We start from the raw sequence: 12,759 nt of genomic DNA, 5'->3' as shown, positions 1-12,759 counted from the left end.
TATCAATTTAACTTTGCGGAAAGACAAAAATAAATTGAATTAATATTCGTTACCTGTGTTTTCACGTGTCCTGAAACAAGATTCACTCGACCAATTACTTGACCTGTCTCAAGACCCCAAATAGTACAAGTTGTGTCGATACTCGATGTTCCTACCAAATTTGGATCCACCTCATTCCAATCAAAGGAAGTGAGAGGTGCACAGAAATCTGAGTTTTTATTATTGTTTAGTACACATTCCATCCGTGTTTCCGGTTCACCTGCTCTCCATACTCTTAGATAGTCACCAGAGGTAGCCAAGAGATCAGGAAATAGTCCTGTTTACAAAAAATGTCAATTAATCCATGAATTATAAACATTATGGATAATTTACAAAAATACAAAATTTCTTTAATGCAACCAGAGTAAAGGATATATGTATTTAAATCTTCAATAATGACCTTTACTATCAGGAATCCACATAATTTTTGTGGTAGGATATGGATGATCGAAGGTACTTCTTGCTACAAACTCAGAAGTATCCTCATCGAGCGATACAATTTGCACTTTGTTATTGTACTCTTCAACAAAGCTGCCCAGAGCAAGTCGAAACCTTTTATCTGGCCTCACAGACCAATTCATGCTGTATAGAGACCATGGTGCTTCATACTTATAGATTTCTTTTCTTTTTGGAGGTCCACTGTGGTGTGCCATTGTTCTACACATGAAAACGAAGTAACTTCAGTAATAATGTTTTGAAATGAATAATTACTATTTGTGTCATTTATATCACGCACTAGTTATAGAAAATTAATTCTTTTCTGATTCTACTCACAATATCTAGCGATACAACAAGTTAAACAAATTTTGAAAGCAAGCCACTCGTGTATCGACGCCTAACCTACAAGCAACAACAATATTTTTTTTAGCGTAAGTTTACTTTTGAGAATTGGGTGCTTGCATGTCTAGCAAGATCTGGGACTATCAATTTCCTCCATTGTTTCTCGGCAAAACAATGATCCAATTGTTCATCCGGAGATAAAAGTATGCTGAGTTGTTGTGAACTCTCTGTCAATAAAAAAAAACCAAGCCGACAGTGAACACTGTCTGTATGAAAGGACGTTGCCCTTGTCCACAGCGAGAACTAAATTTCATTCGATCGATATCATATAGGTGTATGTATACTATATGTCGTGAGTCGGTAAAATAAATTTCTAGAACTTTTTTGTGGGTTATTTTGAATTCCTTGTATAACTGGTAAACGATTTGATTGCCGCTCGAAATTCCACTTGAAAAAATTTTGATGGATTTGTAGATACCATTGGATAATATTTTTTAAAATTACTTCTGTTTAGACATTTTTTAAATTTAGTGTCAGCGATAATCGTTCATTACAACATTAAATAAAGCAACAGTGTAATTTGGGGATAAAATTTATAAAAATGTGAAATTTAAGATTTCGATTATTCTGTCATATATATAAACATCTCAATCGCTGTCACTTCCACGGAAGTTTTAATAATTCAATTGTTTTATTTATTATATTTTACAGAATCCGACCTGTGTAGAGGTGTACGTGTGTACATACACATCTAAAGGATACAATGGTGTATATATTATACTCAGTATCGTATGTTATTGTAGATCTAGAATCAATAAATACAAATACACATACAAAATAAAAAAATTTACTCGCAAACGACATTTTCGGAGCAGTCTTGCTGACCGCATTGAAACACCTGCAGAAGTGTAAAACAATAATGAATGAAACGGCTGTCGAGCAGCTGATGTTGTAGACAGCAAGCCACAATTTACTCGAAACGCACGTGTGCACCTCGCATACATGATCATTCACCAACGATGAACTATTCAATACACGTACTTACTGCCCGTTGGATCAATGGAAATTTACTTTTCATTATTAATAGTTAGTTATTAGATATTGTTATTCTCATTTTAATTAAACAAAGTAACAGGCGAACAAGAATTATTTTTTTATTCGATCAATCATAACTTAAAAGTCACTTTTATTAATACAAAAGACTATAAAATTTATTTTGGAATCAAAAAGAACGTATATTTCAGAGATTTTGGCAACACTCAATCTAATTTTCTAGAATAATCATAGACGTTACTCCAATGACGATGAGAACTTGCTTTTCCGCATAATTCCATCTCCAATTATAAAAACAAAAATTATTTTACATTAAATAACGCCAATCTAAAGTTTCGCAATGGCAACTCAAATTTCGTAAACGTTAGCAGAACTAACTACAGCAAAAATTATGATAATAATCGCAGGAAAAAAAGACACTTCATGCAGTGAATCTCGAAACTTCCAGTTCTTTTTACATGTGTCTCGCTCTAACTTAAAAACATTCAAGAATGAAAGAGAAACGGAAAGTTTGTCGCGTAGAGATAATAGCCTCACATAGGCACCAACACTTTTTTCACTAAATTACGCGGCTAGCCGAACTCATCCTGTTTGTAGGTTGACTCGTTACGTTTGTCAACACTTCGATCGAAAATTTGAAATTTTTTATCTTGGAACAAATTTATCTTGAAATAAAGTCAAGCCATCCTAATAGCGAAAGCTTTCTGTTCGACTTTGAACGCGAAATTCGTCATTTTTCAAAAAGTAAGTCTCAAAATATCTGAACAAATATCCTCTAACTGACGGTTCCCGGTGTCACATACGCGTCCGCTGACTTCAAAACAGGCGCGCAAACTGGCGGCAAAGCGCGCCAACCGGATTTTGACTTCAATCCCAAATTTTCTAAGAAACTCTCCCTTCGTGCATAAGGCCCAACAAGAGACTTCAATCTCTACACGGTCGCCCTTGATCTTCATTCAAAGAAAACCCTCCGAAACAACCACCTATCTGCGATTTTGGCGGCAAACTAGAAGCAGCCGATTGGCTCGCTGTCATATATTTATCTTTGAACAGTTGAAGGGGGAGACTTGCAGGTGCGGACTTGAGCCTCTCACATTTGAGCTGGTTTGGCGTTTCATTCCTCGTTAGCAGCTCGCGCGTTTAAGACTGGATTTTGATCCTTCGTTTGTATAAAGAAAACTTAAACAGACATGGCTTTGAAGGTTTCCACCAAAGAAAACGTCCTCTACCAGAGCTTTGAATCTATCTCGATCAAGAATGGAGTAAGTTTTTCATTCATGATTATTTAGTTTTCCGAGTCATGGACGATGGTCAGTGGCCGCGCAAACGGATGTGAACTATTTTCGCATTACTTCCGGAATTTCCTTAAAGTTTATTGAATAATAAGTTGAAGAAAATTTGTGTACCAATTGAATAATCAATTTTATTTTTATTGAGAATTTTTTTGATATATGAATTGAAGTAACAATAGATTTCTTGTTATTGTAAGACATTTACATAGAATATTGCTAGATCATATTCCATTAATTTTATTGTTCAAATATGTAAACACGGTATTATTTATACTGATCTTAATAATCTACCATGACTCGTGATTGTTATTGACGGATTATAACCTACCTGAAACATCAGCATGAAATTATCATAGGTCATCTACATAGACTTATCTTTCTAAACAATAATAATCAAACAAATAACCATTTTTCTTTTATGATTATTCGTTAACCAATATCATCTTGTGCTATGCTCATCTGACGACGATGATTGTTTTTTCGGTAATTATGTAATCTAATTAGGCAATCATGAACACAAACGGATATAGCTCCGCATCTTAAAGTACTCGAAACTCCAAAAATAAAAAAAAAGAAGCTCGAAATGCTACGCTGAATAAAGGCGGTAAGTTACAAAATCGTCACGCAAATGTTCTTGAGTCAGAAAGGTGGGAATCGGCTCTCTTGACGCCCGCGCTTTTGCGCTGCTTTCGCTCTGTTTTTTTACGCTATTCTTTCAACGGAATTCGATAAGCCGTTCGTGATCATGCTCGAGTTTGAATTCTTTTATTGAACACATACAAAATAAATTTTCGCATAAACGTCTTACATTCGAGCATAATAAAATTCAAAATGTTTCTAAAAATAATTGATAAAGATCGTGCCTTTCTAAACTAATCAATTATTCGCAAAAGTATTATAAACAATTATTTTTTATTCTATCACTCAATAAATCTTTTTGCAAATTTCAATGACGTTTTCTCGTAATTTTGCATTGGAAATTATTACGCGCTTTTACACAGCATATCGAAGAGATAAGAAAAGCTATACTTAGATTTCTTAATAACACTATTACACATATTGAGCTTTTGCCTCGTTAATGACAATTTTGCTTTGTATTTTTCTACTAAAACCCACAATAGTGACTAATACCTTTTCTTGCTTAATTAATTAAATTGCATTTTTCATATAAAAATAAAACAAGTTATTATCAAAACTTGAGTTTACAAAATTGCTTAATTTAAAAAAATATATATAATCTTGTACCAGCAAAATTACAGTTTTACTTTACTCTACTCTGAAATTTTACATTTGATTAAACTCCCAACAGAAAGTGCATAGCCATTAAAACAGTAAATCAAAATACATATAGATATAGTTAGTTCAATCACTGCTATATCTGTATATACTGCAAGCACATTTATAGATATATTGATCAAAATAGTAGGGGATATTAAATATTCCTCATTGTTTGACAGTTGTATTTTTTAAATAAAAAATTGATTTTGATCTTTAATCAACATTTCATTGCTTCTAAATCATGGAAATAATTTATGTGTCATCAAACTGATGGCTAGAGTTTCAAGTCCAACAATAATAATGTTTTATTTATATTTTGGTTAGATTAATATTGAATTCAAAAAATTTTAAAACTTTAAATCAGTGATTGTTTTTATAGCATTTATTGCTATTAAATTCAAGTCTTGATATAGCAAGAAAGAGTAATCAGATCCAACAATGAGTGTTTCCAATTTCAACACTCCACTGGCTATTTATTTAGTCAGACGCTGCTCCGTGTAATACTAACCTCAGCTGAAATATGTTCCAAGTAACTTTTTTTAAAGTGTGGATGGCAGTTAGATTTTTGTTGTTGTCAGGAAATAATTAGTATGAGCTATCCATGGACAGTAAGTATTAGAAATAAAAGTGTTTTGTGAGTTGTCATCAATTTTTTTTTTCATCCTGATACTACTTTTAATACGTACAATATACATTGCAATATTAAATATTTTAGTAGTCTTCTTTGTTGTAAAACTAATTTTTGTTTCAAATTAATAAACAGATATTTAGTAATTATTTAAATTGCAATTATAGTTAACATTATTTTGATTTTTTATTAGTTTTAATATTTGTTTTATTTTTTAAATTTCAGTTGTCTCCCAAAAAGCAGTGTCTATCTCCAACAATAACTTATCAAAATGGAGCTAAGAATAATGTAAATAATATATATTAAAGATAATTAGAATTTCATTATAAATTGGAACTTTCTTAATGATTTTAATTTTACAGGGTGAGCTTAATGCTAAAACTGCAAAGAAAATTGACTTCAAAGATTCAGCAGACATCTTTGATCCTGAATTAGAACCATTGTTGAAAGAAAATCCCAGACGATTTGTTGTCTTTCCAATCCAGTGGCCAGATATTTGGCAAATGTATAAGAAAGCTGAAGCTTCATTTTGGACTGTTGATGAAGTTGATCTATCTAAGGTAATGCAACAGAGCATAATATTTTTGTAATTGCATACATAAGTTTGAAATTTACGTAACTATCTGATATTTTCATATTTATTATAGGACTTAGATCACTGGAAAAAACTAAATGACAATGAAAAGCATTTCATCTCCCATGTCTTAGCATTCTTTGCTGCCTCTGATGGTATTGTCAATGAGAACCTTGTTGAGCGTTTTAGCCAGGAAGTACAGATCACTGAAGCTCGCTGTTTCTATGGCTTCCAGGTGGCCATTGAGAACATTCACTCAGAAATGTATTCTCTACTTATTGACACATATATAAGTGATCCTACACAAAGGTATGGATTCGTCATGTTGTTTCAATCATTAAAATTTTCATCTAATTTTAATCTTTTTAATTTGATATTTTCAATTTATAGAGACTTCCTGTTCAATGCTATTGAAACTTTACCATGTGTTGCCAAGAAAGCAAATTGGGCACTTAACTGGATCAGCCATAAGAGCGCATCATTCGCTGAACGAGTCGTAGCTTTCGCTGCAGTTGAGGGTATTTTTTTCAGTGGATCTTTCGCAGCTATTTTCTGGCTCAAGAAGCGAGGTCTTATGCCAGGCCTGACTTTCAGTAACGAACTCATCTCTCGTGATGAAGTAGTTAACAAAAAATTATTACTGATAATGTGAATGATCTAGAATTTGGTTCAACGATTAATTTCCTTTTCAGGGATTACATTGTGATTTCGCCTGCTTAATGTTCAAACATATCGTTCAAAAGCCATCCCAGGAACGAGTGACTTCTATAATCAAGGATGCTGTAACAATAGAGCAAGAATTTTTAACAGATGCTTTACCATGTAGTATGATCGGCATGAACTGCACGCTTATGTGTCAATATATCGAGTTTGTGGCCGACAGGTTGCTTACCGAATTAGGTTGTTCGAAGGTAATTCGCAATTTTCATGTCTTGATTAAAAATATTTAAAGATTAAGAATTTGGATTTAATTGTGATGTTTGTGTCAGGTTTACCATTCTGATAATCCTTTCGACTTTATGGAACATATTTCGTTGGAGGGCAAAACGAACTTCTTCGAAAAGAAAGTGGGAGAATATCAAAAGTGGGGAGTTATGCAAGAAAAGAGTACAAACGAGCACGTATTTTCGGTCGAAGCTGATTTTTAGAATAATAATCAACAAGTATTGAATAACAACTTAAACTTAAAAAACATCAAGTAATTTCTGTGAGTGAACTCAAAATTAATATTTTGAGTAAAATAGTTTATATTCACCTATATTATTATTCATTCTTATTTTAACGTTATATAACTTTTTTATTTACTTCATACATTTATATATTTTTATCTTATTTCAGAACTTGTGTGTATTATTAGAAGTTAGATTAACTAAAATTGTGACTAGAAGTTATAAAAACAAATGGAAAATTATTTAGAGCATATAATGCGTTCAAAATAGACGGTTTTATGTTCATGTCCATTATCACAAATTTCCTAAGCATAGTTTCATTTGACTTGGTTTCAAATTAGATGTGACTAATCATTAGAAGATTTCTAAAAAGTAAGAAATAATAATGTAGACCAGTGTTTAGGAACTCTGTAATAATAAGCATGAGGCATAAAAAACATTTTTATTCGAAACTGTAAAGTTTAAATACCTTGCTAAATGTACATTTTATAAAAACATGATGTCGGTAATCTTATAAGAAAATTTGTAAGTATGTACATAAAATGAACTTGATTTTATATTCTTTAGTAACTGAAGATCTTACATCAAATGTATTTCAGCAGTTAAACAAAACTCTTCATAATTTGGAGTTTAAAAAATCGCACTTTATAATGACGATAGCAATGGATTGATTATTACGAATTCTCGTTGAATATTATTTGATATTTTCATTTACTCAGCTTTGACTTATCTTTCATGCACTAAGCTATTATACAATTCATCTTATAATTTTTATATCTTCAATCTCGAACACTACGAAATGCCAATAATATTACATCATAAGCATTGATAAACAAGTGTATTGTTATAACAGTTAATGGTACATTAAACTTTTATAAAAAACTTTGTGTAATGGATATTTCAGAAAATTGTTATTTTTCATAAGCTATTGATACGATAATAAAGTAATTATTTCTATAAAAATTTATTTTGTTATATCTCTATTGAAGTAAGTTATACTTTCAAGATTCAATTGAAACTTCAATTAGTTTTTATACAGTTAGAAGAATTAAAAGTTATATCACAAATTGAAATAAAAAATTTTCAGTAAGAGTTTATTATTTTATTATTTATTTAGTTAGTTTCAAGAAATAAAATGATAAAATTAATAAGTTATCTTGATATTTATTAATCATTAGTTAAAATAAAGAACATTATACATATAGATAACAATATGAATAATTGATTAAGCAAAAAAAGACAATTGATTAAAAATTAGATTATTATAATTCCAAAGCCATTTTTCAAGCGATCCAAGTATGCTTTTCTGCAAACCATCTCATCAACAGGTCTGTTATATGGAGTCCAAATCGGTTCTCCAACAAAATAGCGCTTGGCTTTTATAAAATTCTACGAAAATACACATTCTAATTATTTTTCAGTAGTATCTTTATAATTTTGCTATGAATTTTGTACATTAATAATAATTCAATGCAATTAGAATTATTATTATTGTCTAAAATAATATATGAACTTGTACAATTAACATGATTATTAAGAAAACTCACATTAATGTCCAGAGTAAATCTGTGATAAATACCACTTGGAATGATAATCAAATCTCCAGCAGTAACTTCGATGCGAATCCACTGATCTTTTCCATCTCGTACATCAAAATATCCAGATCCATCAAGTACCAAGCGAATCTCCTCATCAGTATGCAAATGTTCAGTAAAAAAATTCTTCAACTGTAATTAAAAAATGACTAGTCATTTTGATATATACAACATTGACAGTTTAGAGTATTATATATCCATACCTTTTCTTCATAATTAGGCAAGCATTCTTGGGAGCAGGTAATTTCATCTTCGTAAGAATATCCTCTCTCATTTCTCAATTTTTTCAAAGTCTCATCGTTCTCGTAATTCTTATGATCAATCTGAAACACGTAATCATTATTTTAACGTAAAAATTCCGTAATAACGATAGAAGAGCTATTATTTTATTTTGATTGAAATTCAAAAATGGAACCGCTGCAAAACGTCAAATCAAATCAAAATACAACTGTTACAACTGCGCAATGTCATAACCTCTAAAAGACCTACCTTGAAGTATTCGACCCCGGTGAGTTTAAAAAGCTTGTGCGGCTCGAGAAATTCCGGAGGATAACGGTGATGCTCAAGCCGCTGGTCAGTGAGGCTGCCATCCATGTACCAAGCACGCATCCTCGAGAGTATTTTTTGTTGCCGGATTTGAGGAAGCAAGCAAGGTGAGTAATTGACACACCAGTGCTATAAACTGCAGGGTTTATTTTTTGCGCTTTTGATTTGATAGGTACTTCTGATGAGATAAATACGTCGGCGACTGATTAGGAAAATAAGAGGTAATAAATTGAGTACTGGAAAAAACTCAAGATAACTCTCAAGCTTCACTAATTAATGAATGTTTCACGATATTAGTAAACTTACTATGCTGGATTAATTTAAGTTATTACTACAGTCTCTTGAAATGTAATTGTTTCTTAGAAAATTTATGCATTTTATTTGAAAGTATATTATGTATACTATCATACCGAATGTTAAGTTTTGATACCTAAATGATATGCTCTATCAAATAAACTATAAATAAATAATATATTATTTTCTAAAAAATATGTGTTTATTCCGTTATTAACTTTTTTCTGCATTTAATTTAGAGCCAAAATGGGTATCAAGGAAGAAGATGAACCTCAAAAAAACTGTACGATTGGTGATTTTTACAATAGCTTGCAATTAAAAATAATCTCTTGCAATGAAGAGGACCAATTGTGCCACATTACATCACGTTCAACAGTGGAAAACAAGCGCAATATTGAGAATGTATGCAACACAGTTCAATATAACTGTCAGCGCTTTTGTATTCCAATGGAAGGAACTTTTTTAAAGAAAACAGAATTAAGCGTGAAAGCTTTCAAATATTTCATCTGTAATACTAAATTTAATTCACAATCTCTATTGGCAGATGATACAGCAAATGGTCATTTAGTTGATATGCATCCACCTTATTCAGTTTATTTATTGATTGAGATAGTATGGTATTGCAAATTTGAAGACATCTTAGCAGAATCTATTTTACATTTTCCATTGGATATATGTGTGGAAATCTTAGAAGTTCTGCCAAGATGTATTGATCTGCTAGACTTTGAGAGAGCAGCAAGGTTTCTAACAACTATTATTCCCAATTCTTATAAGAAACTTATTATTTTGAGGGATACAGGATGCCAAGTGCAGGATGTTACCCAGAAAGCTTCCACATTTTCAGCACATGTAGTAGAGCTTATTCTGCAGTTTATGAATACAAGGTTAATTACTACTTCTGCAATAATTGTTTTTCAATTTTCTTATGTAAATTTCTATTATTACAGATTTCTCAAGTTCGAGGATGTACCCAAAGAAGAAAAGTTCAAGCGACTAGGTAGGCTACTAAAATCTATTATCCAAATGGTCCGATTGTGCCTTACCATTAAAATCAAAAAAGTTGAACATCCAGTCGAAATGGAGAAACTATATAAATTGACTTTTGGCCATGCTGAATTTCATAAAATCAATGATGAACTGTTGCAAAAGCTTTTCTTAAACATGGACTGCGAATTAATCAGTCTCTTAACAAAAAAGGTCAAAGAGATTGACTGTAACATTTACATGGACTGGATGGAGTACGATGATCAAGAAAACACAGGAATGACTCTACAACGAGCAATAGGATTGGAATCTTACTTATTCATAGAGCATACAAAAGATCATGTAAGTCTAGAGTTGAAGGATTACAACCATTTAATAGAATATCTTGGTCAATTAGCTTCCAAACCAGAAAACGCCACCGAGAGCATGCAGCTAGAAGATTTAGCTTACGGAGTTGCAGAAGGTAAAAGAGAATATCTACTCGCCATTTTTAAAAGGTACAAAGAATGGAATGATTCCATAGTCGACTCGGTCGACAGTCACATCTCTTTATTAACTAAAGACGATTGTGAGCATATTTTCGAGTATCTCAGCGATGAGATCGTCTCTCAAATTTATCCTGAAAAACTACAAACGTGCCTACTCTGTCTATCAAAAGCTCTTATTTTTCTTGATATTACGGAACTCTACGAGATAACGGTGAAATTTATAGTGAAGTTTAATGATAACGACAACCTCGAGAACGTTATTGATATCACAAACTTCGAGCGATTCATTAGTCTTAACCCCAACCTCTCTGCTTCGAAAAATCTACGAGTCGTTTTATTTTTCCTCTGTTTAAAACCGAAAGCCACGCTGAAGATTCTTGTTAAGATGGCAATAGGTCACGTAGACTATCCTGACGTTGCCATAAGCATCGACGATCTCATGCTTCTAGAACCAATTATGAAGATTCAGACACAAAGTAGATACGATACACTGATTGATGTGTTGAGGTACAAGTGTTCAGAGACAGCGAAGCCAAGTAAGTACAATTCAAATTTTTTCTGTTAAAGTAAAAATAAAACACTTGCTAACTTTCGATTTTTATAGTTTGGAAAAATCCCTTCTATACTCCGAAAAAGAACGTGGGCAAGCCAGCTAGTGTGTCTCTGGTATTAAGAATTCTACAAGACATTTGCTTGGACGCTGCCGAGTGGAATTACAACAAGTTCGGCTCTTTCATGAAAGCTCTCTACACCTTCTGCAGTCCCACGGAATTTATTTGGGAAATTTTCGTGCCTTTCTTGTTGTCCGATCGTTGCACGATATACCAGTTGTATTATATCCTCGTAGAATTGCAGAAATTCATTAGTAATTTCAATACGAAATATCGTGTCACGGAAATACCGAAAATCGACGATACTTCTAGTACAAAGCGCACTGATTGCCACCTCCAAAATATCGATAAAAACACAGCTTACATCTTGAACAATGCTTTAATAGAACGTGGCATTTGGCTATTAAATTCTGTAAATATATCGAGGTACATTGTTAGTGATTGTCTTAGTATTATTCAATCTTTAATGGACCATTTGATTGAAACATATTACGTGTCGCAATCCCATCCGGTCAACTATTATTCTACAATAAGCACCCCGATAAGTTTTTTCATTATCAATAAAGATATTGCCAACCAGCTTCACAGGAAAGGAGCCCAGCTCAAAGTTCTCTTTGACTCGATGACAGTCGGCCATAAAAAAATGATATGCCCCTCTCCTACAAACATAAACTACCCGATGCGTCTAGTCATCGATGATTTACTCAGGTTTATAATGACTAAGTGCTCAAAGAAAAATTACCTTGAGTATACTCGTGAGATGATCACCACCTGTAATATCACTTTAAGGCAGAGTACTTCGAAACACGAACGGTGTGATTGGATTGTTCGACTGACTTTCGAGACTTGCTTGTTGTGTTTGGAATTTCCAATGATTGCTCCGGTCGATAGCGTGAGTTTTCTACTCCAATGTCTCAACTTATTTTTATCCAGTGTGATCAACACGCAAAAAAAGCTAGATCAAAAATTGTGCGACAGTCTTGACAAACATTTAGAGATAATCAAACCCGTCGCACCGTTCACCGTCATTTCCGATGCGTTCAACGAGCTCGTTTTAAAGTACGCGCAATTGAAGAATGATTTGGCTGCGAAGATCAAAGCTCTCGAAGTGTTCGCACTTAGCTGCACGGCGAAGAATGACAAATTGAAGAATTACGAAGGGGTCCATTCTCCGTTGGGTATCAAACTGTATTTGGCACACGGCATTGTTACAATGTCTATGGATGAAAATCTCAGCCATAAAGAGAAGTATATTGAAAAGCTCACCGAGTATTTAAAAAAACCGGAAGAAACGTAAAAAGATTGCTGAAATCTATTTTTAATTTATATATTTATACTTAGTTTGATAGATTTATTTTCACGAATACAGCCACAATCTATTTAAGTATAAAATAAAGTTCTACAAATGTTATCAATAACGAGTCAATG

At 32.5% G+C, this 12,759-nt stretch overlaps 3 protein-coding genes across 6 annotated transcripts; 2 read left to right on the top strand and 1 right to left on the bottom strand.

The window, feature by feature from the left end:
* Positions 1–2: 2 nt before the first annotated feature.
* LOC131670860 (DDB1- and CUL4-associated factor 7-like) lies at positions 3–692 on the bottom strand. Its single transcript, XM_058946836.1, has 3 exons — positions 440–692; positions 54–316; positions 3–11 (listed from the first exon to the last, which is right to left on the bottom strand). The coding sequence occupies exons 1-3, from the start codon at positions 690–692 to the stop codon at positions 3–5; spliced, it is 525 nt and encodes a 174-aa protein (XP_058802819.1).
* A 2,264-nt stretch (positions 693–2,956) lies between these two features.
* Positions 2,957–7,783, top strand: LOC131670897 (ribonucleoside-diphosphate reductase subunit M2 B-like). 3 transcript variants are annotated; one of them, XR_009302486.1, is made up of 8 exons: positions 2,957–3,134; positions 5,296–5,358; positions 5,433–5,630; positions 5,718–5,953; positions 6,035–6,263; positions 6,337–6,555; positions 6,634–6,851; positions 6,983–7,783. XR_009302486.1 is itself a non-coding variant. In XM_058946880.1 (7 exons), the coding sequence occupies exons 1-7, from the start codon at positions 3,063–3,065 to the stop codon at positions 6,790–6,792; spliced, it is 1,176 nt and encodes a 391-aa protein (XP_058802863.1). In that variant the 5' UTR covers positions 2,958–3,062; the 3' UTR covers positions 6,793–7,783. The 3 variants fall into 3 exon arrangements, 2 of the variants coding, with proteins under 2 accessions (XP_058802863.1, XP_058802864.1); XM_058946880.1 differs by having other exon boundaries at positions 2,958–3,134; positions 6,634–7,783; XM_058946881.1 differs by lacking the exon at positions 2,957–3,134 and adding an exon at positions 4,714–5,050 and having other exon boundaries at positions 6,634–7,783.
* Positions 7,784–8,898: 1,115 nt separating this feature from the next.
* Positions 8,899–12,732, top strand: LOC131670896 (uncharacterized). 2 transcript variants are annotated; one of them, XM_058946879.1, is made up of 5 exons: positions 8,924–9,061; positions 9,127–9,175; positions 9,488–10,132; positions 10,196–11,256; positions 11,325–12,732. In XM_058946879.1, exons 3-5 carry the CDS (start codon positions 9,495–9,497, stop codon positions 12,626–12,628), a joined length of 3,003 nt encoding a protein of 1,000 aa, XP_058802862.1. In that variant the 5' UTR covers positions 8,924–9,061; positions 9,127–9,175; positions 9,488–9,494; the 3' UTR covers positions 12,629–12,732. The 2 variants fall into 2 exon arrangements, with proteins under 2 accessions (XP_058802861.1, XP_058802862.1); XM_058946878.1 differs by lacking the exon at positions 9,127–9,175 and having other exon boundaries at positions 8,899–9,061.
* Positions 12,733–12,759: the final 27 nt, after the last annotated feature.

The sequence above is a fragment of the Phymastichus coffea genome, unplaced genomic scaffold (assembly GCF_024137745.1).
Source record: "Phymastichus coffea isolate CEN01 unplaced genomic scaffold, Cenicafe_Pcof_1.1 PCOF00117, whole genome shotgun sequence".
NCBI classification, from domain to species: Eukaryota; Metazoa; Arthropoda; class Insecta; order Hymenoptera; family Eulophidae; genus Phymastichus; species Phymastichus coffea.
Note: the sequence above shows the minus strand (reverse complement) of the source record. Positions and strands in the feature narration are given on the sequence as shown.

What these genes read in the sequence shown, in the direction of transcription:
- LOC131670860 (XM_058946836.1), bottom strand. Translation starts at nt 692, where the DNA reads ATGGCACACCACAGTGGACCTCCAAAAAGAAAAGAAATCTATAAGTAT. An exon ending in GTGGATTCCTGATAGTAAAG is followed by an intron (nt 317 to 439) that starts GTCATTATTGAA and finishes TTTTGTAAACAG; the next exon opens with GACTATTTCCTGATCTCTTG.
- LOC131670897 (XM_058946880.1), top strand. Translation starts at nt 3,063, where the DNA reads ATGGCTTTGAAGGTTTCCACCAAAGAAAACGTCCTCTACCAGAGCTTT. An exon ending in AAAATGGAGCTAAGAATAAT is followed by an intron (nt 5,359 to 5,432) that starts GTAAATAATATA and finishes TTAATTTTACAG; the next exon opens with GGTGAGCTTAATGCTAAAAC. An exon ending in ATAAGTGATCCTACACAAAG is followed by an intron (nt 5,954 to 6,034) that starts GTATGGATTCGT and finishes TTCAATTTATAG; the next exon opens with AGACTTCCTGTTCAATGCTA.
- LOC131670896 (XM_058946878.1), top strand. Translation starts at nt 8,967, where the DNA reads ATGCTCAAGCCGCTGGTCAGTGAGGCTGCCATCCATGTACCAAGCACG. An exon ending in CTGCAGTTTATGAATACAAG is followed by an intron (nt 10,133 to 10,195) that starts GTTAATTACTAC and finishes CTATTATTACAG; the next exon opens with ATTTCTCAAGTTCGAGGATG. An exon ending in TTCAGAGACAGCGAAGCCAA is followed by an intron (nt 11,257 to 11,324) that starts GTAAGTACAATT and finishes CGATTTTTATAG; the next exon opens with TTTGGAAAAATCCCTTCTAT.